This window comes from Ambystoma mexicanum, chromosome 14 (genome assembly GCF_040938575.1).
Source record: "Ambystoma mexicanum isolate Mex_15411 chromosome 14, UKY_AmexF1_1, whole genome shotgun sequence".
Classification (NCBI taxonomy): domain Eukaryota; kingdom Metazoa; phylum Chordata; class Amphibia; order Caudata; family Ambystomatidae; genus Ambystoma; species Ambystoma mexicanum.
In genome coordinates, this window is record NC_090940.1 from 591244840 (window position 1) to 591270510 (window position 25671).

The window sequence follows — 25671 nt, forward strand, 5'->3', positions numbered from 1 at the left end:
ATGCCAGACGTTCTAGGAGTTTGATGTGATTTTGGGCTGTCGTGTGGGTCCATAAACTGGGAGCTGTGTGGTGAAGATAATGGGCTCTCCATCCGCAAAGTGAGGAGTCTGTCGGTAGTCTCGCTGGAACGGGTGGATTGCTAAAGAGTTTTCCTTTTAACAGGTTGTACCTTGACCACCAGCGAAGAGTCTGTACAAAGGTTAGCAAAACAACCACTAGATCGTCTCACTGACCGCTTGCCTGAGACCATTGTTCTGCTAACCACCCCTGCGTTGGGCGGATGCGCAGACATGCGTGTGGGACTAGATAAATGCATGATGCCATCATTCCTGGCAGGCACATTGCTTTGCATACGGTTATCTTGCAACCGGCTAGACAATGAGGTATTTGCGACAGTATGTTGTGTACTCTGTCATTCGAGGGAAAGACAAGCCCCTCCTTTGTCTTCATGATTGATCCCAGGAATTTTTTTGTTCGACAGGGTGTGAAGGCTTGATTTTTTCTTGTTGATGGAGAATCCCAATAGGAACAGAAGGTCGATTGTTTTTTCGGGAGTTGTATTTGCAAATTTGAGGGAACTCCCCTGTTATGAGCCAGTCGTCCAAATAAGGGTACACTGGGATTGACTGTCTGCGTAGGTGCGCCGCTACCACTGCTAGTACTTTTGTGAATATCCTTGGGGCTGAGGCTATGCCAAAAGGGAGGACCTTGAACTAGTAGTGTTCGGCTATTTGAAAGTGCAGATACTTTCTGTGCGCTGGGAACATTGAAATACGAAAGTATGCATCTTTTATGTCCAATGTTGCCATGTAATCCCCCTGTTTTAGGAGGAGAATTACCTCCTGGAGCGTTGTTATGCGAAATTGTTGAGGCTTGACATACGTGTTCACTGGGTGCAGGTCTAGCACTGGGCGCATAATTAGGTCTTTCTTTGGCACAAGGAAGTATGTTGAATAAATACCCTTGTTTACCTGGCTTGCTGGGACGAACTCTATGGCGTCTTTCACCTGCAAGGCTTTCACTTCCTCAATGATATGTGCCTTTCTTCCAGTGTAATTTTCCTGTGTTTTGGCGGGTGGTTGGGTGGCTTTTGTAGAAGTTCTATACAATATCCGCCCGCCATGGTGGACAACACTCACTTGTCTGATGTGATCTCCTCTCATGCGTGGGTGAATTGTGAGATGCAACTTCCTACTGGAGCATTGGGAGGGGACCTGGAGCTGGGAATCATTTTTTGGTCGGGGAGGAGCATCTGGCTGAGGAGGCGATACCTCTGCTTCTGGACCTTTTATAGCCGCTTTGTAAATTTGAGGAGGATTGTCCCTGTGAGCTGCCCCAGGAAGATGACTGGTTACCCTGACTGTAACCAGAGGTGCGTTAAGGGCCCTGCCCATGAAACCTTCTTGCATTGGAAGACTCCCTCTGGCCAAACAGCTTGATGGTAAGTTGACCAAGAGATTTCAGGGTCATATTCTTCTTTGGCACTTTCAAGGCCTCTTCCACTGCATTGCCAAACAGGGTATTTGGCTCGATGGGCATGTTGAGCAACGTGGCCTGAGTTTCTAATTTGAAACCGGACTGCCTAAGCCAGGCATGGCGTTCGATTACGGTGCCCTCAGCTATGATGCTTCCTGCATTGTCTGCGGTGTCTAGGTTATTCTTTAAGATGCAAATGGATACTTGCTAGCCCTCAGATACAGATTTCAGGGGTTCTGGGACTGCTTCGATTTGTTCTAGTTCGTCCCACTTATGGCAACCATAGCTAGCCAGGAAGGTGGTATTGTTGGCTATCCTACTTTGGTAGGCAGCAGAGGAAGCCACCTTTCTGCCAAAGGTGTAGATCCTTTTACTCTGCAGAGGCCAGAAGGGTTCCTGCCCTTTTCCTTGTATGATATGATATATGATATGGCATTTATAACGTGCCTATACACAAGCGTTTCAAGGCGCGACGAGGCAAGGGTGGGGAAACAGAGGGAAGACAGACAACGATCCTACTAGTCAAAGGTGACAGTCAGATTGCGCAAGTGCAGAGAACGGAGGAAGAGGACAAGTGCAGGGGAAACGGGAGGGGGCAGAGCAATACATAAGATAACAGTAAAATAAATAAAGACAATAAATAAAAGTCAGCCAGCTGGTGGCAAGTGCAAGTGCAGATATCAAGTGCTAGTAGGGTCTGTAGGGATACAGAAACATTCCCTGAGTGCAGGGATTGCCAGTGGGGCAGTGCAGGTGTGCAACCGGGGGGCGGGGGGGAAGGGGGAGAACCTGGGCCTGAGAACAGAGGGTAGCCAAGTAACCAGTGCAGTTTCAGATTAAGCCAGGTGATCAGCAGGGGAGAGGAGGAGAGAAAGCAGAAGCAAAGAGGAAGGTCTTGAGGCGCTTCCAGAACCTGAGATGGTTCTCTTCAAGTTTCAGAGAGGCAGGGAGGCTGTTCCAAAGGGAGGACCCTGCAGAAGAAGGAGGACCCTGCAGAAGAAAGAGATCTGCCACCAACTCGCTGCTTGGAGAAGCGACTAACCCTGAGGGAGTTGGAGGCGGATGAGCGAAGTCCTCGGGAAGGAAGATATTTAGGAAGAGAGAGTTGAAGGTATTGAGGTCTAAGGACCCAGAAGGCCTTGTGGACAATGCAGAGGGTTTTGAACTTAATCCTCTCCGCCACTGGGAGCCAGTGCAGAGATTTCAGTCCTGGAGAAATACGATCCCTGGGCTTGAGGCCTACAACAAGTCTTGCAGTCCTTTTTGGATGAGTTGCAGAGGGCGTTGAGTAGAGGCAGGCAGATTTAGAAAGAGGCTGTTGCAATAGTCTAGCCTAGAGAGAACCAGAGGTCTGGAGACATTGAGCTTCTGGGGGAAGGAGAGGAAAGGAAGAATACCTCTTAGGAGATGCAGCTGGTAGTGTGACTTCTTAGAGACGTCAGATGTGAGGAGAGAAGAAAAGTGTGGAGTCGAAGATGACCCAGAGGTTTTTAGCGTCACAGGTGGGAGCAGGAAGGGGCCCAAGAGTGCCAGGAAAGGAGGGAGCAGGTCTGCCGATGAGGAGAATCTCGGTTTTACTGGCATTCAGGCAGAGATCATTGGCGGCGCACCACTCCTGGATGGCGGACAGACAGTCATAGATGAGAAAAGAGGAGGAGGTGGCGAGGGGAGCCTGAAAATTAGCTCAGTGTCATCCGCATAGCACTGGAAGTTGGGGCAGAGAGCGGCAATGCATTGGGCAAGAAGTGCCAGGTATTGGTTGAACAGCAAGAAAGAGAGGTTAGACCCATGGGGAACACCAAAGGTAGAGATAGAGGAGAGGAAGGACCCAAGTTGGACCTGGGAGGGTTGATTGGAGAGGAAGGAGGTCAGCCAAGTCAGGGACTGATCAGTCATACCCAGGTTATCACGGAGACGGTTGAGCAGGATGGCATGGTTGATCGTGTCAAAGGCAGAAGAGAGATCAAGTAAGAGGAGGAGACAGTGGGTGTTGGAATCGAGGTTGGAGAACAGGTCTTTACAGATGTTCAGGAGAGCAGTTTCTTTGCTTCTGGCAGCTCTGAAGCCAGACTGATGGTAATGGAGACAACCAACAGATTCAGAGTGAAGATTAAGCTGGGAGATGGCCAACTTTTTCGAGGAGTTTGCCCAGGAAAGGAGTGATGGAGATTGGACGATAGTATGCAGGAAGCCATGCAAGAAGGGTCCGAAGAGGGTTTCTTAAGAAGTGGGTGCACAAGGGAGTGCTTCAGGGGGAATGGGAAGACTCCCGTGGCGAAGGAGTGGTTGCATAACTCAGCCAGAGCGGCAGCCAGGACGTCAATGTGGTCCTTGATGGTTTTGGAGGAACAGGGGTGAACCTGTTTTGACGAGACATTCATAGATTGGACTTGCCTAGAGAGTAGGAGGGAGTGGGGGAGGTGGCCGAAGAAGGGCCAGAGGAACAGCAGGGAGTAGATGAAGGGGAAGAGAGGGGTTTTAGAGATGTAATAATAAGTAATGGTAAGGAATCCGGTTTATGCTGACCCCTGATGTACAGGGGGTCTGAAGGTGCTGGTCTGAATAGCTTTTTGATACGAGTGTTTACTGCCCTCGTGAGGTTTGGTGTGAGGAGAGAAGGCTGGATATGCCTCTGAATGGATTGCAAGAGGGGGATAATTGAGTGGCGGATCTCGTCACACAGTATGTCCTCTACAAAGTCCTTGTAGGCTTGGGTCTCCTGGGTGTCTATTTTAAAATGTTAAGCAGCCTTTAGGGGGAGCTCATACTGAAGTTGGCTATCAACTTGAAAGTAAAACCAGGCTGGTCTGGTGACTGGATGACGTAGATTTCAACGTTGTCATCATCATATTGGTCCTGGTCATCTTGGTCTCCCTGATCTCCCCTGTGATCCAGGGTCTATAAAGTAGAGGTCATGTGAGGGATCATGGTACCTTCAGGTGACCTGGGTCTGTGTGGAAGTGCTGGCCTGTGAAACGCCCATAGATGGCCTTTTGGCAGAAGGTTCATCCCTGGCCACAACCTTAGATGTAGGGCCCTGGGGATTTTTAAGTTCTTAAGGGTACTTGTCCATGAAGTCTACAAAGTTGGACATTTTCCTCATAATGCGATCAAAGTTCTCTGGGGTCCACTCAGTTGATTTAGGAAATACTGAAGGGGTAGGAGTGTCATGTAAGGGAGCCTGAATTTGTGGTGTATGAACCCTACAAGGGTGCCTATAGAAGTAGCTGGGCCACCATCTATGGAGGTAGGGGGCTTGGACGTTAGAGACGTCTTCACCTTTAAGAGGGTGACAGGGACTGTTTCTCGATAAGTTCCCTCATTTTAGATGAGGGGACGGACAACGCCGAAGTGCCTTTCGACGCATGCCCTTCGTCACGGAGGGCTTTTTTAGGTGTGGCTTTCTGCGCTGGTTTCGGAGGCCTGTCGTGCGGCGAACACAAGCGCGATAGCCCAGACGACAGGGATAACAGAGGACCTCTCCTTTGACACTGCTTGGCTTTCGACTGTCAATGACGTGGTCGACGGTCAGCTGCGGGGTATGCGCTTTGTGTGGCGGGAAGTTTGCGTGCCTGAGCCGCAGGGTGGTGTCTCCGTCACAGAGTCACTGGCCTGCATATTGGAGCTGGGGGCTCGCATTAGAGGTTCCATCAAACCCCAGTCACCTTCAGTGTCACTAAGAATGTCAATGGTGCCCTCTTTGGATTCCCTATGGAGGCCTCAGCCTGCATGGTGTGGGAGGCCCAGTGTTTGGTTCGGCAGTCCTTTAATGATTTTGGGTGGAAAGGTTTGCAAGACACGCAGCTTTTCTCAGGGTGGTACCTTGGCAGACAGTGGTTGCACACCCTGTGCGTGTACTTCCAAGGGCAACATTTAAAAAGGAGTATTCACCATTGCTGGAGAGGGCAGCACTGTGACAAAAGGGTATTTAAGGGGTCATAAGATGCATTCTCTAAAAGGGTATAAGTATATGGCCTACCCCACACTCCCTACTGTGAAAGGCTGAGGCCTGGTGAGGCCTGTGGAAGCCGCAGGCTTCTTTTGTCGAGACAGTTGAACGTCGTCGACGATGGAGCCATCCATCAAAAGCCACCGAAACAGTTAGCAGTACAGTGGACAGCAGTTGTTTAGGAAGGATAGAAAGAAAGTCTAAAAATAAACTTTGGAAACGGAATGCTGCCGCTGGGAGATTAAAGTCCATGAGATTAGAGAGGGAATAACCCGAGATTGGAAACTTCATTTAATAATTTACCGACTTGATGTGAGATACAGCCAAACTTATGAGAATGTTCCAATTGAGGTCCGGTTTTGAAAAATGCCCGAGGCCGAAACATGTGTAAACCAAAGGACACTTGCTAAATAAATGTGTTTGGCGCAACTTATGAAGAACCTAATTTCTTTGATTCTAAAAATAAACTTTGTCTAATCAAAGGCGTTAGCCAGACAGGAACTCTGCAAAAAGCGACCGACCACGATGGCGGCAAAAAAACATTCTTAGGGACCTCAATGGATGAAGGACCATGGGTACAGTAGATGTCACACTAGGGATAGTATTACTAACACGCCCAGTCGACGTCCCTTTGTGTTTCAAAAACAAATCATGAAATACTCTGCGACTACCACTAGATGTCGACCTATGCACAGCATGTGATCTAAGCAGATCAACAAGCCTCTGAAATAGAGCAAGGAAGAAGGTCAAGAAGGCCACTGAGACCACCAGCGCTAATGCCAAAGTGCAAGGTTGTAACTGTGGCAGCGTTCGACTGTTAAGTTGAGGGTGCCTTGACCAAGTACCCTCAGAGAAGCAATGAAGTGAAGTTAACCAGTGAGCTGCGCCAAGTTGCAAATAATACATCAAAACAATTGTAGTGTATTGTAATTTCGTTCAACAGCCTGACACTTGTTTCGAGCAAAGCTCTTCCTCTGAGGCTGTACAAGTGTGGTCAAATAATTGAAAAATTACATATACAATTGATTATTTCATCCACATAGTGCCAGCCAAACCAAGAGAAACAACAAAGGGTAATGCGAATTGTAAAAGCGCATAATGCATGTCAACATAAAATGGGTAAATGCAAATTGGCATATCAATGTAGCATATGAACAACCATTATAAGGAATACATGTGAGGGAGGTGGGGATGGGATCAGAGGGGGCAGCAGCGGGGCGAGTTGTGGACAAGAGACACAGGCTGGGGTGATAGGAGAGAAAGTGGACATATTAGAGGTGGAAGCGAAGGGGGGGAAGGAGGGTAAAAGGAAGGAGAGGATGTTTTGGCGAAGAGAGAATTTTGGAAGAGAAGAAGTTGGCAAAGTCAGAGGGAGAGAGGGGAGAGTTCATGGAAGGGTCGGAAGTAGGAGGGGAAAGAAGACGAGAGAGGGTCTGGAAGATACAGCGGGGGTTTGACGCTTGTGAGTGGAGGAGGCTAGAATAGAAGGAGCGCTTGGCAGATGTGAGGCAAGAGTCGTAGAGAGAGTGATACGAGAAGTAAGAAGATTGGTTAGCCAGAGAAAGGGATTGGAAGACAGCGTCGTTCGAGGCGACAGAGGAGGCGACGCATTGACAGAAGGTGAGAGGAGAGCCAGCGTTGGGAAGGTTTGTGAGAGGGTGAGAAGGAAGAGGATAGAGTTGGTCCAGACTGGAGGATATAGAGGACAGCTAGGAAAGGGCGTCATCGGAGAGGGATGAGAAATGAGGGAGAGGGGGAAGGGAGGAGGAGCAGGAGTCGATGAAGAAAGACGGGTTGAAAGTGCGAAGATCGCGACGTGAAGAGGAGGGAGTGGGGGAGGACAGTGAGAAGGTAGGAGGGGTGAGGGAGAATAGGGCGTGATCAGAGAGATAGTTGGGGAGAGACGATACGGGGGAGATGAGTGAGATGAGAGAAAGACGAGATCGAGAGTGGAGCCCGAGTAGTGGGTGGGGGGTGTTGGGAGGGGAGAGAGGAGGTAAGAGTCAAGTAAGGAGAGAAGAGGGGAAGTATGAGATGATGTTGAGAGAGGGAGGTTGAAGTCGCCAAGAACAGAGAGGAGTAGGGGAGGGAGAAATGAGAGAGAGAAGATGGCCAATGTCTTCATAGAAGGAAGAGAGGGAGCCAGGGGGTGTGTAAATGATTAAGATAGCATGAGGGCGAGTAAAGGATTTGCAGAGAAATTCAAAGGAGGAGAAGATGGGAAGAGGTAAGGGAGGAGATGAGGAGAGACATTTAGGGTGAAAGAGTAGACCGACACCGCGGCCTGAGGGGCGTGGGATATGAGAGAAGGAGGGGTGGAGAGAGATGCAGGAACCATGGAATGAAGGGGGGGATCCAAGTCTCGGTGATACAGAGGAAGTGAAGGTTGAGTCGGAAGAATAGAGCAAGAGCCGCAGAGGCTTTATTGCAGATGGATCGGGCGTTCCATAGGGCAATGTTCATGATACTAGAGGGATGGACAGTGGGGAGACAGACAAGATTGGAGCAAGAAGGGATAGTGCGATGGGGAAGGGGTGGGCATAGGGCGAGGGCATGAGGATGAACGGAAGGAAAAGGACGAGGAGGAGGGAAGAGGGAGGGGGGAAGGGAGGTGAAGGGAGACAGAGGGAGGTCGAGGGAGGTCGATGAAGGGAAGGACAGATAGTATGCATAACAAGAATAATATGAGAGGGATTGCTGGTGGCCACACGGCAGAGTATCCGCAATTGGAGGAAGTGTCAGGAGCTGTTGCAGGTTCGCTAGAGGGGAGGGTGAGGTAGTAGAGAAGGATGGGGAGTTACAGCAGTTGAGTGGGGGTCAGGGCAGAGGAGTGAAGGTGGTAACAGCAGAGCAACAGGGGCGGATTGGTGAGGGTGATAGGATCCTTTAGAGATCAGCAGGAGAGCATAGGAGAAGTGAGGTCGGCAGGATCAAGGTGAGGATTTGCTGCAAGCCCATGGTGTGATTAGCGACCGTTGTGGCAGGGTGTAGAAAGTGCCGTCACTCGTAACCAGTGGTGCAGGTAGGCTGGGTCGCTCGATGGTTTGCGACAGTGCAGGGTTGAGCAGGGGGGGGGAGAAAAGGGAGTTGAGGGAGTGAGACCCAGCTCTGATGGTAGTCACAGTGGTGCTGCGATTGCGAGCAGAGGGTCAGACAGAGCGAGAGACAGCAGGCGGTCCAAAGTGAGAGGGTGAAGTTACGCGCTGGCAGTGCAGTTACAGTTGAGGGGGTGTGCCGGCAGTACAGCTACAGATGAGGGGGTACAGCAGTCTGTAGAGGAGTGGGGGTGGCCACTTGCAGAGTCTGAATAGTGGCAGTGAGAAGGGCTACTGCCTCAGTGTGGCAGAGGGTCATTCCAGGGACTGCAATGGTGCAGGGCTGGGCAGTGGGACAGGGTGGCCAGTTGTAGGAGGGAGGCACAGAACCTGGTGGGAGTAGCAGAGGAGGAGATGTCAGGTGCAGCAGGCTCGATGACAGGCGCGGCCACTGCAGGGGGTCCCTCGATGTCAGGGGCTGGGGCTGTGGCGGCTGGGTGTTGGAGGAGGCACAGCTCCTGCTGGAAAGACCAGAGCAGAGAGCAGAGAGGAGGGATGAAGAGGAGGTGTTGTCTGGAGCCTCGCACAGCCAGTAGATGATGCAGCGCTACGGCGCACCTCCGGGAGTGGCCTTCGGCTTGGACACCGCTCCGGGAAACGCGGCAGTGGGCTCCAAGCTATTTTAGTCAGGACGGCCAAGGGAGACTCACAGGATGGTAGAAGGTAGGAGCGACCAGGCGCGGAGGGAGCAATGATAGGTCAGGGCCGCAGAGGGATTCCTCATAGGGGCAAGGTACCTCACTGAACCCCTACGGAGGTGGCCCACAGTTAGGATGCCGCTCCGGCAGGCACAGCCGTGGCAGAGGGCTCCCAGCTGCCTCAGCCCGCCGGGCAGCGCCGAACGTGACGCGCTGGGTGGTGGTGGAAGGAGGCCTCGTCGGGACATGGCACCTTGCCGAATCCAATGCTGATGCAGCGCTTCACAATCCCTCAGTTGCCAGCTGCCTCAGCCCGCAGAGCAGCGCTGTGTGAGACGCGCTGGATGGCGATATTGGAAGGAGGGCTCGTTGGGACATGGCGCCTCACCGAGTCCAACGCCGATGCAGTGCCACATGATCCCCAGGATGCAGCCGGCGCCGACATTCTGCCAGTGACGGGTAGATGATGTTGTCTCGATCCAGCGGCGGTGGAAGCAGCGCAGGCCAGCCTTTAATGTCTGTGGCAGCATAGGGGAGCGCGAGAAGGCTCACTGCAGGGAGGTAAGGAGGCCGCAGCAGAGAGAGAAGGTGGATAGAGGATCCAATTAGAGCAGAGGTTTTATCTGTAGGAGCTCCCAGGATTAGGAATAGGAATTGTGGAAGTTGGGTAGAGAATTGTGGAAGTTGGGTAGAGAAAGTGTAGTAAATACTGCAATTGACACGGTTTGTGTCAGCCTGATGAGAGGGGACGACGGGTCAGGCGCCAGAGCTTCTGCGCCCCCATAGTAAAGGACTACCCTCCTTACATCTAGTGTATGGAGTTTTATCTCAGTTGAGCTTGTTGGGTTCTGAATGAAGACCGGTAGCTCAATGGATTGGTTTATGTGAAATTTTGAAATAAACTTACGTGAAAACCTAGAGTGCGTCTTCAATACCAATTTTTTCTTTGTGGATGACAAATAAAAAATAGTGTCTTGCACTGACGATGCTTGAAGTTCTCCGACTCTTCTTATGGAGGTTATAGCCACTAAAAGCAGTTTTGTAAGTGAGGTGTTTTAGACTTGATTTATGCATTGGCTCAAAAGGGGGTCCCATGAGCTTTTTAAGTAATATGTTGAGATCCCAACCTGGCTGTGGGTTAGAAATCAGAGGGTGGAGTCTTTTCACTCCCTCCGTAAATGCCTGAATGACGGGAACTTTCCACCATAATACTTTATTGTGAGAGGTGGTGTTTGCTGATGCAGCTGCCAGGTGAGCCTTTATAGAGTTAAAGAATAACCCTGAGTCTAACAAGTGGAGCATGTAAAGGAGAATGTGAGATGAGTACATTCTATGGGATTTATTTGTTTAGACTGGCACCAAATTACAAATCTCCACTTGTTGAAATAACAGTGTCTGGCGTTTGGTTTACATGCCTCCTTGGAATATCGATACACCTTTGTGGTAAATGAAGATGCCCAAACTCTATAACCTCAGGAGCCAAGCTGGAAAATTCATCGAGTGAGGTTGAGGGTGTAATGATTCCCTGTGCTGGGATAGCAAATTGGTCTGGCATGGGAGCTTGATGGGATCACACATCGCCAGTTTGAACAGATATGGATACCAGGGTTTTATCGCCCACATGGGCGCAATTAGGATAAGCGTCATCTGTTCTCTGTGGATCTTGTTCACCATCCTGTTTGTTAGGCAAGATTTGGTACATTACCCTTTGGGTACACTACAACAACCTTGACCTCCTGGCAATAGGAACCCAACTTTTGGTATAAGTCTGTACTACACAGGTTGGTATTGTGGTTGAGCAGCCAGGCTTATCTCAAGAGGGGTCAATGTGGCAGTATGGCGGTTACACAGAGATTCACAGTGACCAGTATCCAAATAAACACTTACACTCAAGGTTTCGTGATTAAACAATTATTAATTTATTCAACAGTCAGTTTGAATAAGCCTTCTTCAGAAGGGGCAATATAACAGTAATACTCATACACTCCAAAATACACTATTAGTTTCTCTAAATCAGCGAATACCCATTGGGGATGGCACACAGACACTTCCTATACCGTCAGGTGAATTAAATAGCTTACTGGTACATTTAGAGCAATACTGAGATGAGTGTCAAAGAAAAGGGTTATTAGAATAAAATAAGAGATCACACAAATATTCTGAAGCAGGTAAGTACTTTTGAAACCCCCAATGTTAACCCCTTCCTGGAAGGAAGACAAACACACAGACAAAAAGTCTAGGTGTGCTGAAGCACTTCTGGTAGGTAAGTAAAAGTCTTGCACAATGTTTTAGAAGTCTTTGTAGAAAAGAAGAAGAATCAATGTAGGGCCACAAGCTGTTTAGGCTTGTGAGGTAAAGAAGCTGTTAGCAACTCAACAGAAGCAACCAAGACAAGTCTCAACTGAGAACAAGTAAGGCTACACAACAAGGGGCAAGTTCTCTTAGACTGTACAGTACCTTTGCTTAGGAGAAATGGTTCCAGCTGGTTTCTGTTCCTTTGCAGCTCTGCAGATCCTGTTGTTCCTGGCCCTCAGTCGCGGGGACAAAAGGGGGACTTCTGGGGACTCCTGCACTGCAATGGGACGGTCAGCGACAGCAAAAGGCAAACTTCAATTCAGTGGCACCTCAAGGTTTCAGCTCTTCGTGTCTATAGCAAATAGCACCACCGTGGTTCTTGGCTATTTAGATGGGCTTTCCTTGCATCTGGGGTCCAGAACTCTGTTGAGGCGGCTCAGGCTTGGTCAGTTCTGCTTCCTGGGAGTCCAGAGGATCTTCCTGGAGCTCTTGGCCAACTTAAAAGTGATGCACTCCCATCTGGTTTTCCTCTCCCTGGCACTTCAGTTCCTGCAGCAGCAAGGAAGTACAGCCAGCTCCGAGATGATGTCCAGTCGAGTTCACTTTTGGAGTTGATTGGTCCCACCAACTGAAGGGGAGAAGTCGTTCTTGCAGGACCTCTCTAGTCGAGGCGAATTCGGAGCTTCAGCACAGCACAACAGTAGGGCTTGGCCGGGCAGACCAACAGTCCAGGAGTTGCAGTAGGCGTCTTTCAAGCTCTTCTTCGGATTCCTTTGACAAGTGGTCTGCCATCCAAGCCAAAAAGCCTTGCCTTTTATGCAGGTTTCTCCCATTCATTCCAGCCTAGCTGCCAGTCAACAGCAGGGTGGCTGTCCTTGCCGGACAGCCAACCGGCCAATCACCGCAGCCCACAGTAAAAACGACCAATGGTAGGTAAGTAATAGTCTTGCACAATGTTTTAGAAGTATTTGTAGAAAAGAAGAAGAATCAATGTAGGGCCACAAGCAGTTTAGGCTTGTTAGGTAAAGACGCTGTTAGCAACTCTACAGAAGCAACCAAGACAAGTCTCAAATGAGAACAAGTAAGGCTATACAACAAGAGGCAAGTTCTTAGACTTTACAGTACCTTTGGTTAGAAGAAATTATTCCAGCTGGCTTCTGTTCCTCTGCAGCTCTGCACATCCTGTTGTTCCTGGGCCTCAGTCGTGGGGACAAGAGGGAGGACTTCTGGGGACTCCTGCACTGCAATGGGACGATCAGCAACAGCAAAGGGCAAACTTCAATTCAATGCCTCTTCGCGATTTCAGCTCCTCGCGTCTCAGCAAATAGATCCACTGTGGGTTTTCGGATACCGCTCTGGACTTTCCTCGCATCTGGGGTCCAGCACTCTTGAGGTGGCTCAGGCTTGGTCAGTCCTGCTTCTTGGGAGTCCGTAGGATCTTCCAGCAGCTCGGGTCCGACTTAACAGTGATGCACTCCAATCTGGTGCTTCTCTCCCTGGCACTTTAGTTCTTGAAGCAGCAAGGAAGTACAGCCAGCTCCAAGAGGATGTCCAGACGAGTTCACTTTGGAGTTGATTGGTCCTACCAACTCAAGGGGAGAAGTCGTCCTTGCAAGGCTTCTCTAGTCGAGGCAAATTCAGAGATTCAGCACAGCAGCAGGGCTTCACTGGGCAAATCCACAGTCCAGAAGTTGAGTTGCAGAAGGCGTCTCTTCTAAGTTCTTCTTTGGATTCCTTCGTCCAGTGGTCGACTGCCTTCCAAGCCAAAAGCCTTGCCTTTAATGCAGGTTGCTCTCATTCATTCCAGCCTAGCTGCCAGTCAAACAGCAGGGTGGCAGTCCTTGCCGGACAGTCAGCCGGCCAATCACCTTTGGGTGCATTCCTGTAACGAAGGGGATTAAGCACAGGGAGTTTCGGGCACCTCCCTCACTTCCTGCCCCTGCCACACACACAGGAGCCAGAGGCGGGCTTTACTTGTCAATCCCGCCAAAGACACAATGAACAAAGGGGCCAAACCTTGTTTGGTGCACAGAGTAAATCCCAAAAAGGACCTTTCCACAAAGAAATGGCGAAAAAAGAATACCAGGTCCATTTTGACAAAAATGGCACCCAAGGGTGCTTCACTGCAGCTGCGAACGCAGCCAGTTGTAAAAACTCCCAATGGTAGTTAAAAGTAAACCACTGCCACCAGCTATTAATTGTAGAAAGGGTAACATACAAATCTTACATGAGAAACTAGACAGAGGGAACAGGGAAGTCTCTCAGATTTCCCAAAGGTTTAAATACTTTTCTTCATAAAACTACTGTTTCCAAGAGCAATGAAGTGAATTTGACTTTATTTACATGTTGTAACTTTCTAGACCCAGCACACACCATCTTCCAAAAGGGTGCTGGAGGTGTTACTTGGTATCCCCTTTGTCTAGCTTCTCATGCAAAATATTTATGTTACCCTTTCTACAATTAAAGGCTGGCAGCAGTGGTTGATTTTTTATTTTACTACCATTGTGTTTTTTTACCGTGGGTTGCGTTTGCAGATGCAGTAAGGCACCCATGGGTGCCCATTTTGTCCAAATGGCCCTAGTCATTTTTGCCATTTCTTGCTGGAAAGGTCCTTCTTGAGATTTATTCTGCGCCCAACCAGGTTTGGTCCCTTTGTTCGTTCAGTCTTTGGCAGGATTCACTGGTGCAGCCCCGACTCCGGCTCCAGAGTGTCTGACAGGGGCAGGAAATGAGGGTGGTGCCCGAAACTCCCTGTGCTTAATCCCCTTCATTACAGGAATGCACCCAAAGGTGATTGGCTGACAGGCTGTCCTTGCAGGACAGCCACCCTGCTGTGTGATTGACAGCTAGTCTGGAATGAATGGGAGAAACCTGCATAAAAGGCAAGGCTTTTTGGCTTGGAAGGCAGAGTCGACTACTGGACGAAAGAATCTGAAGAAGAACTTGGAAGAGACGTCTGCTGCAACTCCTGGACCGTTGGTTTGCCCCGTGAAGCCCTGCTGCTGTGCTGAAGCTCTGAATTTGCCTCGACTATAGAAGCCCTGCAAGGACGACTTCTCCTCTTGGGTTGGTGGGACCAATAAACCCCAAAGTGAACTCGTCTGGACATCCTCTCAGAGTTGGCTGTACTTCCATTGCTGCTGCAGGAACCGAAGTGCCATGGAGAGGAACACCAGATTGAGTGCATCACTTTTAAGTCGGAACCGAGCTCCAGGAAGATCCTCCGGACTCCCAGGAAGAAGGACTGACCAAGCCTGCGCCACCTCAACAGAGTGCTTTAGCCCAGATGCGAGGAAAGTCCGCAGTGGTAGCCGAGAACCGTGGTAGTGCTATTTGCTCAGACACGAGAAGCTGAAACCGCAAAGTGCCGCTGACTTGAAGTTTGCCCTTTGCTGCTGCCGACCTTCCCATTGTAGTGCAGGAGTCCCCAGACGTCCTCCCTCTTGTCCCCACGACTGATGCCCAGGAATAACAGGATCTGCAGAGCTACACAGGAACAGAAGCCAGCTGGAACCATTTCTTCTAACCAAAGCAACTATGAAACTAAGGGGACTTACCTCTTGTTGAGTAGTCTTACTTGTCCTCAGTTGTGACTGGTCTTGGTTCCTTTGCAGAGTTGCTTGCAGCTTTGCACCTCACAAGCCTCCCAGCTCGTGGCCCTACGTTGATTCTACTTTTTCTACAAAGACTTCTAAAACATTGTGCCACACTTTTACTTACCTACCAGAAGTGCTTCAGCTCACCTAGTTTTTTGCTAACTTAACATTAGCTGGCCTGGCTCCCTGAAAGACACTCCTCCGACTTGGTGCTTTCCTCCAGGAAAGGGTTCATTTAATTTGCATTGGGGGCTCAAAAGTACTTACCTGCTTCAGAATATTTGTTTAACCTATGTTTTATTCTCAAACCCTTTTCTTTGACACCAAACTCAGTATTGCTCTAAATTTACATTAACTAGCGATATATTAATGTTCACAGTGTCCTAGTTAATTCAGTCACCTCAGGGTGTAGGAATAATCTGTGTGCCATCCCAAATGGCTACTTGGGAGTGTATTTTGAAGTGTATTTTTTTTGTGTATAGACTTAAATTAATAATTGTTTAATCAAGAAACCTTGAGTGTAAGAGTTTATTTTAATACCGGTCAATGTAGATCTCTGTGTAAAAACCCTACTGCTCACATTTTACCCTCTGAGATAAGCCTGGCTGCTTAACCACACTACCAACCTGTGTAGTACAGATGTATACCAAAGGCTGGGTTCCTATTGCCAGGAGGTCAAGTAGTCTCCCAAAGGGTACTGAACACAATCTTGAATAACACCCCACTCTCCCTACTGTCTGGGCCGCGGCCCGGTGAGGCCTTCAAAGGCTGCAGGGGTGTCGGCGAAGGCAAGTTCTTTGTCCGACAAAGTTTGTCCTTAAAAACAGTTGTCGAAGATGATCATCGAAAACCGGCAGCATAAAGAACAGAAAGAGTAACTAGCTCTAAATACGTTATTAATAAATAGCGTTAGCCGAAACGGAACTCAGCGTTCTAGCGCCCGACGATGATGGTGGAAAAAAACAATCTGAGGCAACTCAACGCGTGAAGGACCATGGGCACAGTGGACGTCACAATAGGGATAGTATTACTGGCCCGCCCTGGCGATGTCCCTTTTTGAGTTCCCAAAAACAAAATGTAATACTCTGCAGCTTCCACTAGATGTCGGTCTATGCATAGCATGTGATCTAAGCAGATTCGACAAGCCTCAGAAATGAATACATTTATATACATTTGTATGTGTATGTATATATATACACACATACATACACACAAACTATGTAACTTGTTCCTCTACACATTGATCATTGTCTGTCTAACCTTTAATGTGTGGCTATTCACTAGATTCTCGGAATCTGTATTGTGTTTCTACAAGTTCTTTAAATCGGCATCACCCTTAGCCAGAATCTACTGACTCTTTCCATTGGCAAAAATGCGAGCTGCAGGATTCTCGTTCACCCAAATGCTTCTGGTTGCAAAACCCTGATAAAATGCTTAAAATTAGATATTTCATTTGCTTGCCCAGAAGAGCTTATTATTAATATATTAGGCAAGTAGAAGTTGTTGATTTAGTTTCTCCCTTAATATTTCTCAAAGCAATCCTACACATTTCTTTGGTCCAACATTTGTTTATCCTACAAACAAATAACTTTGTATACTCCAAAAGTCCTCTTATGTTTATCAAAGATACATTTGTCTATGCAAGCAACTGATCTCAAACCCGACATCCACTAACAGCGAGGCGATTCTGTTTGGATGAAATAAGAAAATAAACTAAGAAAAGGTTTTTTTGTGATGTCATTTCCTCGAACTTAAATTCCTCCTTGTATTTTCTCATCAAACATCTGCAATCTATTAATTTGGAGAACAACTTTAACAGGTGTATTTGTAGAGCCTGCGTTCACTCCCCAGAGGGGCCTCTTGGCACTATAAACTATAAACAGATGTTTGTTGTTCCTCAACTCAATGGCTCTCATTTCATCACCCTCGGAATGGTAATGGGCTGAGTGCACCTGCCAGGATTTCGAAACTGTGACCATAAGGTCAAACCCAGACCGCACTAGTGGATTTATCAACCCACAGAGCCACAGCTGGTTTAAGTTTCCCTAATAAAACTACAGTGGGAATATAAGGATCCAAAAACTTAACACAAAGCGCAGACTTACGGACATCAAAGTCATCCTTGTACTTGGAGGGGAATGGTTGCGAGGCCGGTGGATCTGGGTAGGACCCTTTCTTTCCAGTCTTAAGGGTTGTTAAGGTATAAACTTCATCCACTCCCAGCTCCAAAGTAAACACACCTTGCTTTACCTGCAAAATTAGATAACATCAATTAAGGGGTTCGGAGGGGGGAGAAATACACAAAGACTATCACTATACCAGCACACATTATCTGGCAATGGTAGCGGGCACACATTTCTGTCGCTAGTTATAATTGGTCTGGTCTTTGCCCAGCTCCACTGTTCTGGGTAACCCAAGCATTTTACCAGAACAGATTCCTTATTTAGTATAGACTAGTATTTTCAGATGACGTCAAATTTTCATAGAATTATAGTGTGTTCATAGTCTGGAAGACTTTATTACGAACCATTTCTCCTAAAAAGTTGAACCAGTACTTCATCGAGATCCAGAAGTGGATGTTGCAGGAGTGCTTTGAAGCACAAAGTATTGAATGTATAGGCCTCTGTATACATACACTCCAGAGTAAATACACCCTGCTAGGGAATAAAGCCAAGAGATAGTGTGGCAAGGATAACAAAGTTTTATATAAGTGTCAGTAAAGAACTCTCCTGCCCAAGAGCGCTCTGCCAAAAATTACACGAGAAACACATTAAGACGGCCCAAAGCATCTTCAGTGACATTATAACATACGGTCCAAATCAACATGGCTGACTGGTGTGGACAGATATCGAGGCCTGCTCCATGGGGAATGCCAGGCGCCAATTGGCTGCCTCTTCCCAGTCGATCTTGATAATGTGGGTCAGATGGGATCATTCTGGCAGTGAAGTTCAGGGCGTACATTACAAAACACTCCATCTAATCTAAGATAAACAACAAGAACTATCATCATCATGACAGGCACCTGAACATCATATGAAAGGGGTGACAGAGAAAAAGGAGGGTAAAATACAGTTATGGTGACCTCTACCTAGGGGCTTCGTTAATACGGCAGTTGCTGCCCCAAGGTCACTCCCCGGGGGATTGATGTATGATTTACCCTTCCCAATATCTCATGTTACAGTGTGTTATTGGAAAGATATACAGTCATGCAAGCTTCAGATCTATGGTGGGCATCTTTGGGGGGGGTTAGGCCTTGGGGTCAGGTCGGTGGAGGGTGGCTAACTCCGGTCTGACTAGGTGAAGGTCAGAGGCTCTCAGGGCAGTTTAGTGGAGATGGATGGGTGCATCGCGGGGCCTTGTACTGTCTCAAGCTCTGTGCAGGGCACATTTCTGAATGTGATACTATATATTTGCAACACTGAAGGGACAGAAGGGAATGAACTTCCGTGGGAACAAGGCTTGTGCAGAGTTGGTCTGATGTGCTGAGGGCTTGGCACCTGTGTGTAAACCCTGGATGCAAGCGCTGCAGCCTTCAGTTGTTAAACCGTAATCATAGAATACCTCCTTATTATGAATATTGGCCTAAGCCCATTCGCGTTACACAGAAAACCTTGTCAGAAATGTTTTGATTTTGGTTAACTTCACCGCCATTTTAGGAAAAATTCACCATTTTGATTTCGACTCGTGTTCCATGTTCTAAAATGGTGGACTGTGTTTTCAACTTGCAGTCGAGCCGAACAACCTTTGAGTTTCCGTTAATGTTTAGGCTGACCAAGAGCAGACTGTTCGATTAATGCAAAAAAAACCTTGTGCTTTATATGAACTGCCATTCAAGTGCTGTCTGCGCTCACAAGCCTCATCCTCGAATAAACACAGACAATGGAAAGCAAACTCTGGTCGAATGTTCTGGCTGAACTGCATTGTAGCGATTTGTGGAATAAGTCTTACAGTCGATCGAAGAGCATCATTGTGATTTCATGGACATGTAAACTTGTTTAATCCTTTATATAATATTGTAACATCGGATCTAGGCACAAACTCTAGCCAATGAATTATTAGCTTGTAGAGAGGCTGGACAGTATTTTCAAAACAGTATAAATATGTCTGTTTTAGATGTCCATCTCTCGCACCCCCACTGTGTCTGCTGGTAGACACTGTGAGGTGTTGGGAGCCAGATAGCTATCTGTTTCGCTTTGTAACTGTACAGTAATAAAAGATACTTGTATCTTTTCAACCTGTGATTGGCATATTTCATTTGTGGTACTAAGCCCCGATATTTCTTTGGTCTTTCAGATGGTGACTGAATAGGGATCCTCACGATTGATGCCACATCGTTGAAGAGAAGACGCAGCTACTGGACTGGGATTGGAGAGTGAGAAAAAAGGGGGCCCCTTTTTATGAGACGCGAGACCTCGACAGTACTGCACAATCCGATCCCTGAATGATGAGCACGCGGTTCGAGAGGGCATCTTGACGAGGGTCCTCATTTTGAGGCTGGCTGTTTTGCCGAAATCGCCAACTACAAAGGTCGTCCTTAGTAATCCGATTGGACCTCCTCAGTCCTTTGTAACCAAATATCAGGATACTTAGGAATTGGGGCACGACTTGCCTGATTACAGTTTTGTCCTCATGAGCACAAACAAAGCCAGGTAACACCAGTAGCTGACATGCCTGGGAAATTGTCTGCCCGTTTCAGGGGTTTATTCCGCAGAGACAATCTTTGGAATTTGGCCGACCAGTGCCACAGGAGGGGTCGCCGGCATGTACTATGTACTGTAAGTATGGCATTGATAGTATAGTATTCAACGACATTTGGCACAGACAAACTAGACATGCTTCCGAATTTCAGTGGCCAGTTCATGGGAGATTTGAGATTGCCTGTATTGAGTATTTAGAGTCTATATTGTTAAAGAAAAAGGCTAGGCCTGCAGCATTTGATGTCATTCAAAATTGGAAAAAGGAAGCTATGCAGCAACTTAAGAGTAAAGAGAAACAGGTACGTCATCACGTGTCTAGCTCAGACAAAGCAATTTTGTATGATCAACGGAAACAGTCAGTCTGTTAGAAACATGGATAGGGCTTTCCAACTTGTTGTACAGAAAATATATCCGTCTAAAGATTTTCATGCCTCAGATGAACTAATTGATAAGCTTTTCAATGAACGTAGGGCTGGTGCCACTGTACCACCTCCTTATGTGCCTCTTCCTGCTGTCTTACCTCTTTCCACTGCTGCACCTCCTCCCGTAGTTGTCCCTGTTCTTCCCGTTATTCCTCCGCTGCCAGCTGTTGCTCTTCCTATTGTTGCTCCCCCTACTGCATCTCCACCTTTACCGACTATTACTGTTCCTGTGATTCCGTCTTTGTTGCCAGCGTAGTGTCTCCACTACCTGTTGCACAGGATTTGCAACAGGTAGTGCTCTCTCTTTCCCAAGCAGTTCTGCTCTGCTTGTTGCAAATGAAGGGGCGAGTGCTAAATCAAACATAGTGACTCGTAGTACACTAAAGATAAGAAGAGAGAATTGTACTTGTGGGCTAAAAAATGTATAGAGAAAGGTGAAAGACCAGCTGCCTTAGACCTTTTGATCTAGAAAGTATTCCTGAACAGAATGTTTTGATGAGGGGTTGGGAATACATTTGGCCGTAATGTGGAATGATTTGACGGACATGGATGTCCCACAAGGCTTAAGGGATTTGAATGTTTTAGCTTACTCAAGGGACACTGCAGAGAAAGTACATGAGCATGTTGAGAGGGTTTATGAGTTTAAGAGAGATTTGGATCAGTTACAGAATGATAAAATAGACGGTGAGAGATTGAACGCTCTGTATGTGCAGAAACAGTTTCTTCCTTCTTGTAAGTCAACCAGTGAAGAGACGCGAATTTGCACAAGGAATGCGCTTAGATGGATTTCAGATGTGTCGATATCTCCCATAGAAGTATATGATATGTTTAGTCAGTATACTCCAGAAATGCAAAATAAACTGTTACAGGTAATGGTAGAGTACCTGCAAGATGAGTGTATGAAAAGAAAGATTTGTTGTCCCACAGATTTGATGATTATTTATAAAGAGAGAATTTGCGCCCAATACTGCTTTGACTACCTTGTCGCTCGATCTAGCTTTGTTGCTTAATAAATGTTTGGAGTTGCCTACTCCTCAAATGCCAATGAGAGAGGTTCCTATTTGTTCCTAAAGTTGAAATCCCAGCTGATGCCGGGGCAGGCACACCAGCTACCACTACTGAAGTTCACTATGTTTCGCAATTTGTTCATGTTCTGTTCTCTAGACAGGAAGTGAACACTATTAGACAGTCTTTTATAAAGAAAAAGAATCTGTCTTGCATTCATCAGTTTTCACCCTGGGTGATCTAGACTTGTTTTTCCCTGTTATCCTACCTGCTGATGCCAGGTAGGGTTAGGACTCAGGGTTCACTTGGGGCACCTAGGGCCTTGCATTATCATAGACTCTCCTGGAGTCAGTCCTAGCGCCTTTGGTGCCAGGCTCATGTTCAGATTGGGACATTGTCTTGAAGGGACTACTTTTTCTGTGAAGGCCTGCAGCCAGCATGGAGGCATTCACACAGTCTAGTTTCTAAGAACCAGTCTGTGCGGTGCAGTGTTTTAGGGTGAGGTAGCCCGGACTACTTTACCTGGACTACTTTACACAGGGCTAATTAAACCACACCCAAGCTCCAGAACGTGCTTCGCGTTATTCTGCAGCGTGACGCTCATCGTGTTCAGAGACCAGACCCGGCGATCCTTGAATAGCGGACCTGCAGAGGAGACAAAAGAACATTAGCAGTCTCTGCTTACTTGCAACTTTCCATCCTTTGATTCCTGCCGCTCGCGGTCTTCCATCAAGTCGGCAGCATCATCAGGACACCACGCACGCACCGGAACAAAGCACCTGGAGGGAGAGAGAAAGAAGGACAACGTTAAAACAGGTTACTCACGGCATTCACTGCAGTAATCACAAAATCCTCACCTGGCTGGGCATTTCTTGACCCGTTCCGCTCCGGAAATCTTCACATGACCAGAAAGACCATTGCGATCTGAAAAGGAATAAAGAATACAGGTTAGTAAGAAAAGAAATTACCGCACCGCACTTTGCTCTTAACCTACCATCCATCATACGCTCCTGCGTCCATCATCCTGGCAGGAGCCTGATCCAAGTAGCGCACCCACCGAACCTCCGTGCACCTTAGGAGAAACAAACAAAGAAAAGACATTAATAGCAAGAAAGGAAAGAACAGACATTTTAAGACTGATATAACCAGACTTCCCTCCTTAAAGACACTTGAATGGGTTAGCACCAGTGAAGTTAACTCGGTCGCTTCAACCCACAGAAAAATACGAGCCCCTGCACAGAGGGCAGGACGGAGAGCATGCCAGACATCATAACAAGGTGAGGAGTGGGCCATCAGGTCGAGTCCAGGGGGCTGGTGGGAGGAATCAAAATCTGTTGTTAAGTCCAGTCCTCCTGTGTTTTCAGGCCCGACCGCCATAGAAGGCATTATCCAGAATCAGGAAGGTCCAGGGTGAATCCGGCAACCAGGGAATAAGGGTGTCCCTGTGGATTCCAGGTGAGCATAACGGTTTATAGTCATAATTTCGAGAAAAAAAATGTCGACTTACAAAAATGTCGAAAAAAAAGTCGAAAACAATAATGTCCAAAACCTAAACTTATAAAGACAAGTCAATTTTTAGAAAAAAAAATGTCGAAAAAAAATGTCATTTAGCACTATCAATAAATACATAAACAAGAAGAGTGCCCCCAACCCCCCTCACCCAACACCCCCCTGCCACCCCCCACCCCCCCATCACCCTCTCACCCCTCATACTCAACACATTTTAATTATATGACAATGCATTACTTACCGTAAAAGCATTTCTGATGGTTGTATCTGCTTAGATTCACATGCTGTGCATAGGTCCGACATCCAGTGGTCACTGCGGAGTATTGCATTTTGTTTTTCGTAGTCGAAAAAGGGGACGTCGACAGGGCGTGTCTGTTACACTATTCCTATAGGGACGTGCGTTGTACCCACAATCCCTCACGCGTCGAGGTCCCTCTGTTTGTATTTTTCTGCCCTGAGGGAGCCTTCTAGACGTGAGTGTACAGAAACGAGAGAAATATAGAAAAGGATGTCTATGTTCCTTCCATCCGAGCGGGGAGGAAGGGTGGGCGCATGTGAATCTAAGCGGATACAACCATCAGAAATGCTTTTACGGTAAGTAATGCATTGTCTTCTGATGTTTGTTAATCTGCTTAGAATCACATGCTGTGCATAGACTAGCGAGCAGTACCCGGAGTTGGCGGTGGGTTATGAGAAGGAACAGTAGAGAAAAGATGTCTTAATACTGCCTGTCCCACCTGGGAGTCAGATCTAGAGTGTGCATCTAGACAATAGTGTTTTGTAAAGGTGTGCACAGAACTCCAGGTAGCCGCTTTGCAGATGGACTCAAGGGGAACATTTGCAATGAACGCTATGGAAGCCCCAGTGCCTCGAGTGGAATGTGCTCTTGGCTTGAAGGCTTAGCAAGAGTGTAACAGAGAGTGATGCATTAACAATCCATCTAGATATAGTGGACTTTGAAACTGCATCTCCTTCTCTTCCTGCTGCCACAGAGACAAAGAACTGATTAGTCTTTCTCAGTGGTCTGGTTCTTTCCATGTAGAACATGACACCTCTGCGTACATCCAGTGTATGCAGACTTTTTTCTCCCAAGCTGGAAGGGTTTTGAAAGAACGTTGGTAGTTCTATTGACTGGTTTACATGAAATTTCGAGATTAATTTTGGTGCAAACCTTGGGTGTGTGCGTAGAACCACCTTATCCTTGTGAACTGTTACGAAGGGGTCTAGTACAGAAAGAGCCTGCAGTTCACTTACTCTCCTAATGAAGGTGATAGCTACTAGGAAAGCAGTCTTAAGAGTGAGGTCTTTAAGAGTTGCCTTGTGCATGGGTTCGAAAGGAGGGCCCATGAGTCTAGAAAGTACCACATTTAAGTCCCATCCGGGAGCTGGGTTAGCTATCGGAGGGTGTATTCTCTTTACCCCCTCCATGAAGGCCTTGATAACTGGTATCTTCCACCATGACACTTTAAGTTGGGAAGTGGTGTATGCAGACAGTGCCGCTAGGTGGACTTTAATGGAATTGAAGACTAGACCTGAATCCAGTAAATGGGTCAAGTACAGAACAATGTTCGTGGGAGAGCAGTCAACCGGGTTGATGCTCTTACCTCTACACCAGATGACAAATCTTTTCCACTTGCTAGAATAGCAGTGGCGAGTATTAGGTTTTCTGGCTTCCCTGAGGATGTCCATACATCTCTGCGGGAGTTGTAAATGTCCAAATTCTATGATCTCAGGAGCCAGGCTGATAAATTCATGGTCGGAGGGCATGGATGCAGTGTCCTGCCCTTGTCCTGTGACAGCATGTTGTACGGGCAGAGAAGTTTCACTGGGGGAGATAGGGACATCTCCATCAAGTGAGCGAACCATGGCTGCCGGGCCCACATTGGGGCCACTAGTATCATGGTAACCTGCTCCTGGTGCATCTTGTGCACCACTTTGTTGAGAAGGGGAGTCGGGGGGAAAGGCGTAAACAAATTTCCCTGACCATTGAATCGACAGACCGTTCCCCTTGGACTGGTTCTGGGGGTACCTGGAGGCGTAACTTTGGCATTGTGAGTTCTCCAGAGTTGCAAACAGGTCTATTTCCGGGAATCCCCATTGCGTGAAGACGTCTAAGACGATGTCTTCGTGCAATTGCCATTCGTACTCTTCGGGCAGGGGGAAGTCTCTGCTGAGTTTGTCTGCTAGCAGATTGAGTTCCCCTGGTACATGTTGTGATAGTAGGAACATGTGTTTGAGAGCCCACTTCCATATATTCTGGGACAGCTTGGACAGTCCTGGAGAGTGAGTGCCCCCTTGCTTGTTGAGGTAGTACATGGCTGTGGTGCTGTCTGTGAGGACCATCACTGTCTTTCCTTGTAAGTGTTCCTGAAAGGCCTTAAGTGCTTTGAACACCGCAGGTTTATATGCTTGGATGCTAAGCTCGGAGTCCACACTCCGTGAGCAGTCTGATGGGATAGGTGAGCCTCCCATCCTGTAAGGGATGCGTCTGTGGTTAGAGTGGCTTCCACTGCGGGTGTGGCAAAAGTTTTCCCTAATAACAGGTTTTCTTTTGTCCACCACCGTAGCGAGAGAACCAAGGCCTGCGAGACCACCACTAGATCGTCCCATTGTCTGCTGGCCTGACACCACTGGCTGTAGAGCCACTCTTGCATTGGGCGCATGCGCAGGCGCGCGTGAGGTACCAAATAAATACGTGACGCCATCATCCCTAGCAAGCGCATTGCTTTGCGTACCGTCACCTCTCAACCTGCCACATAATGGGGGATCTGAAACAGCATGTTTGGACCCTCTTGTTGGAGGGGAAGACTAGGTCGTCCTTTGTTCGAATTAGAGCCCCTAGGAATTGTTTGATTTGGCTGGGGTCTAAGCTGGACTTCTTCTCGTTGATGGAGAAGCCCAGTTGGGACAAAAGGTCTACGGTCTTTTGGGAATTGGAGAAGCATGTTTCGTAAGAATCCCCTGTTATGAGCCAGTCGTCAAGGTAAG

The 25671-nt window shown here is 47.7% G+C and overlaps 1 protein-coding gene across 3 annotated transcripts in view; it reads right to left on the reverse strand.

Moving 5' to 3' along the window:
• GALC (galactosylceramidase) overlaps positions 1–25671 on the reverse strand; it is a 271332-nt gene that overhangs the window by 26498 nt on the left and 219163 nt on the right. For all 3 annotated transcript variants that reach the window (XM_069637935.1, XM_069637936.1, XM_069637938.1), the window contains exon 13: positions 17156–17300. In XM_069637935.1, coding sequence (XP_069494036.1) covers positions 17156–17300 — 145 coding nt within the window. The remainder of the gene's footprint in view (positions 1–17155; positions 17301–25671) is intronic.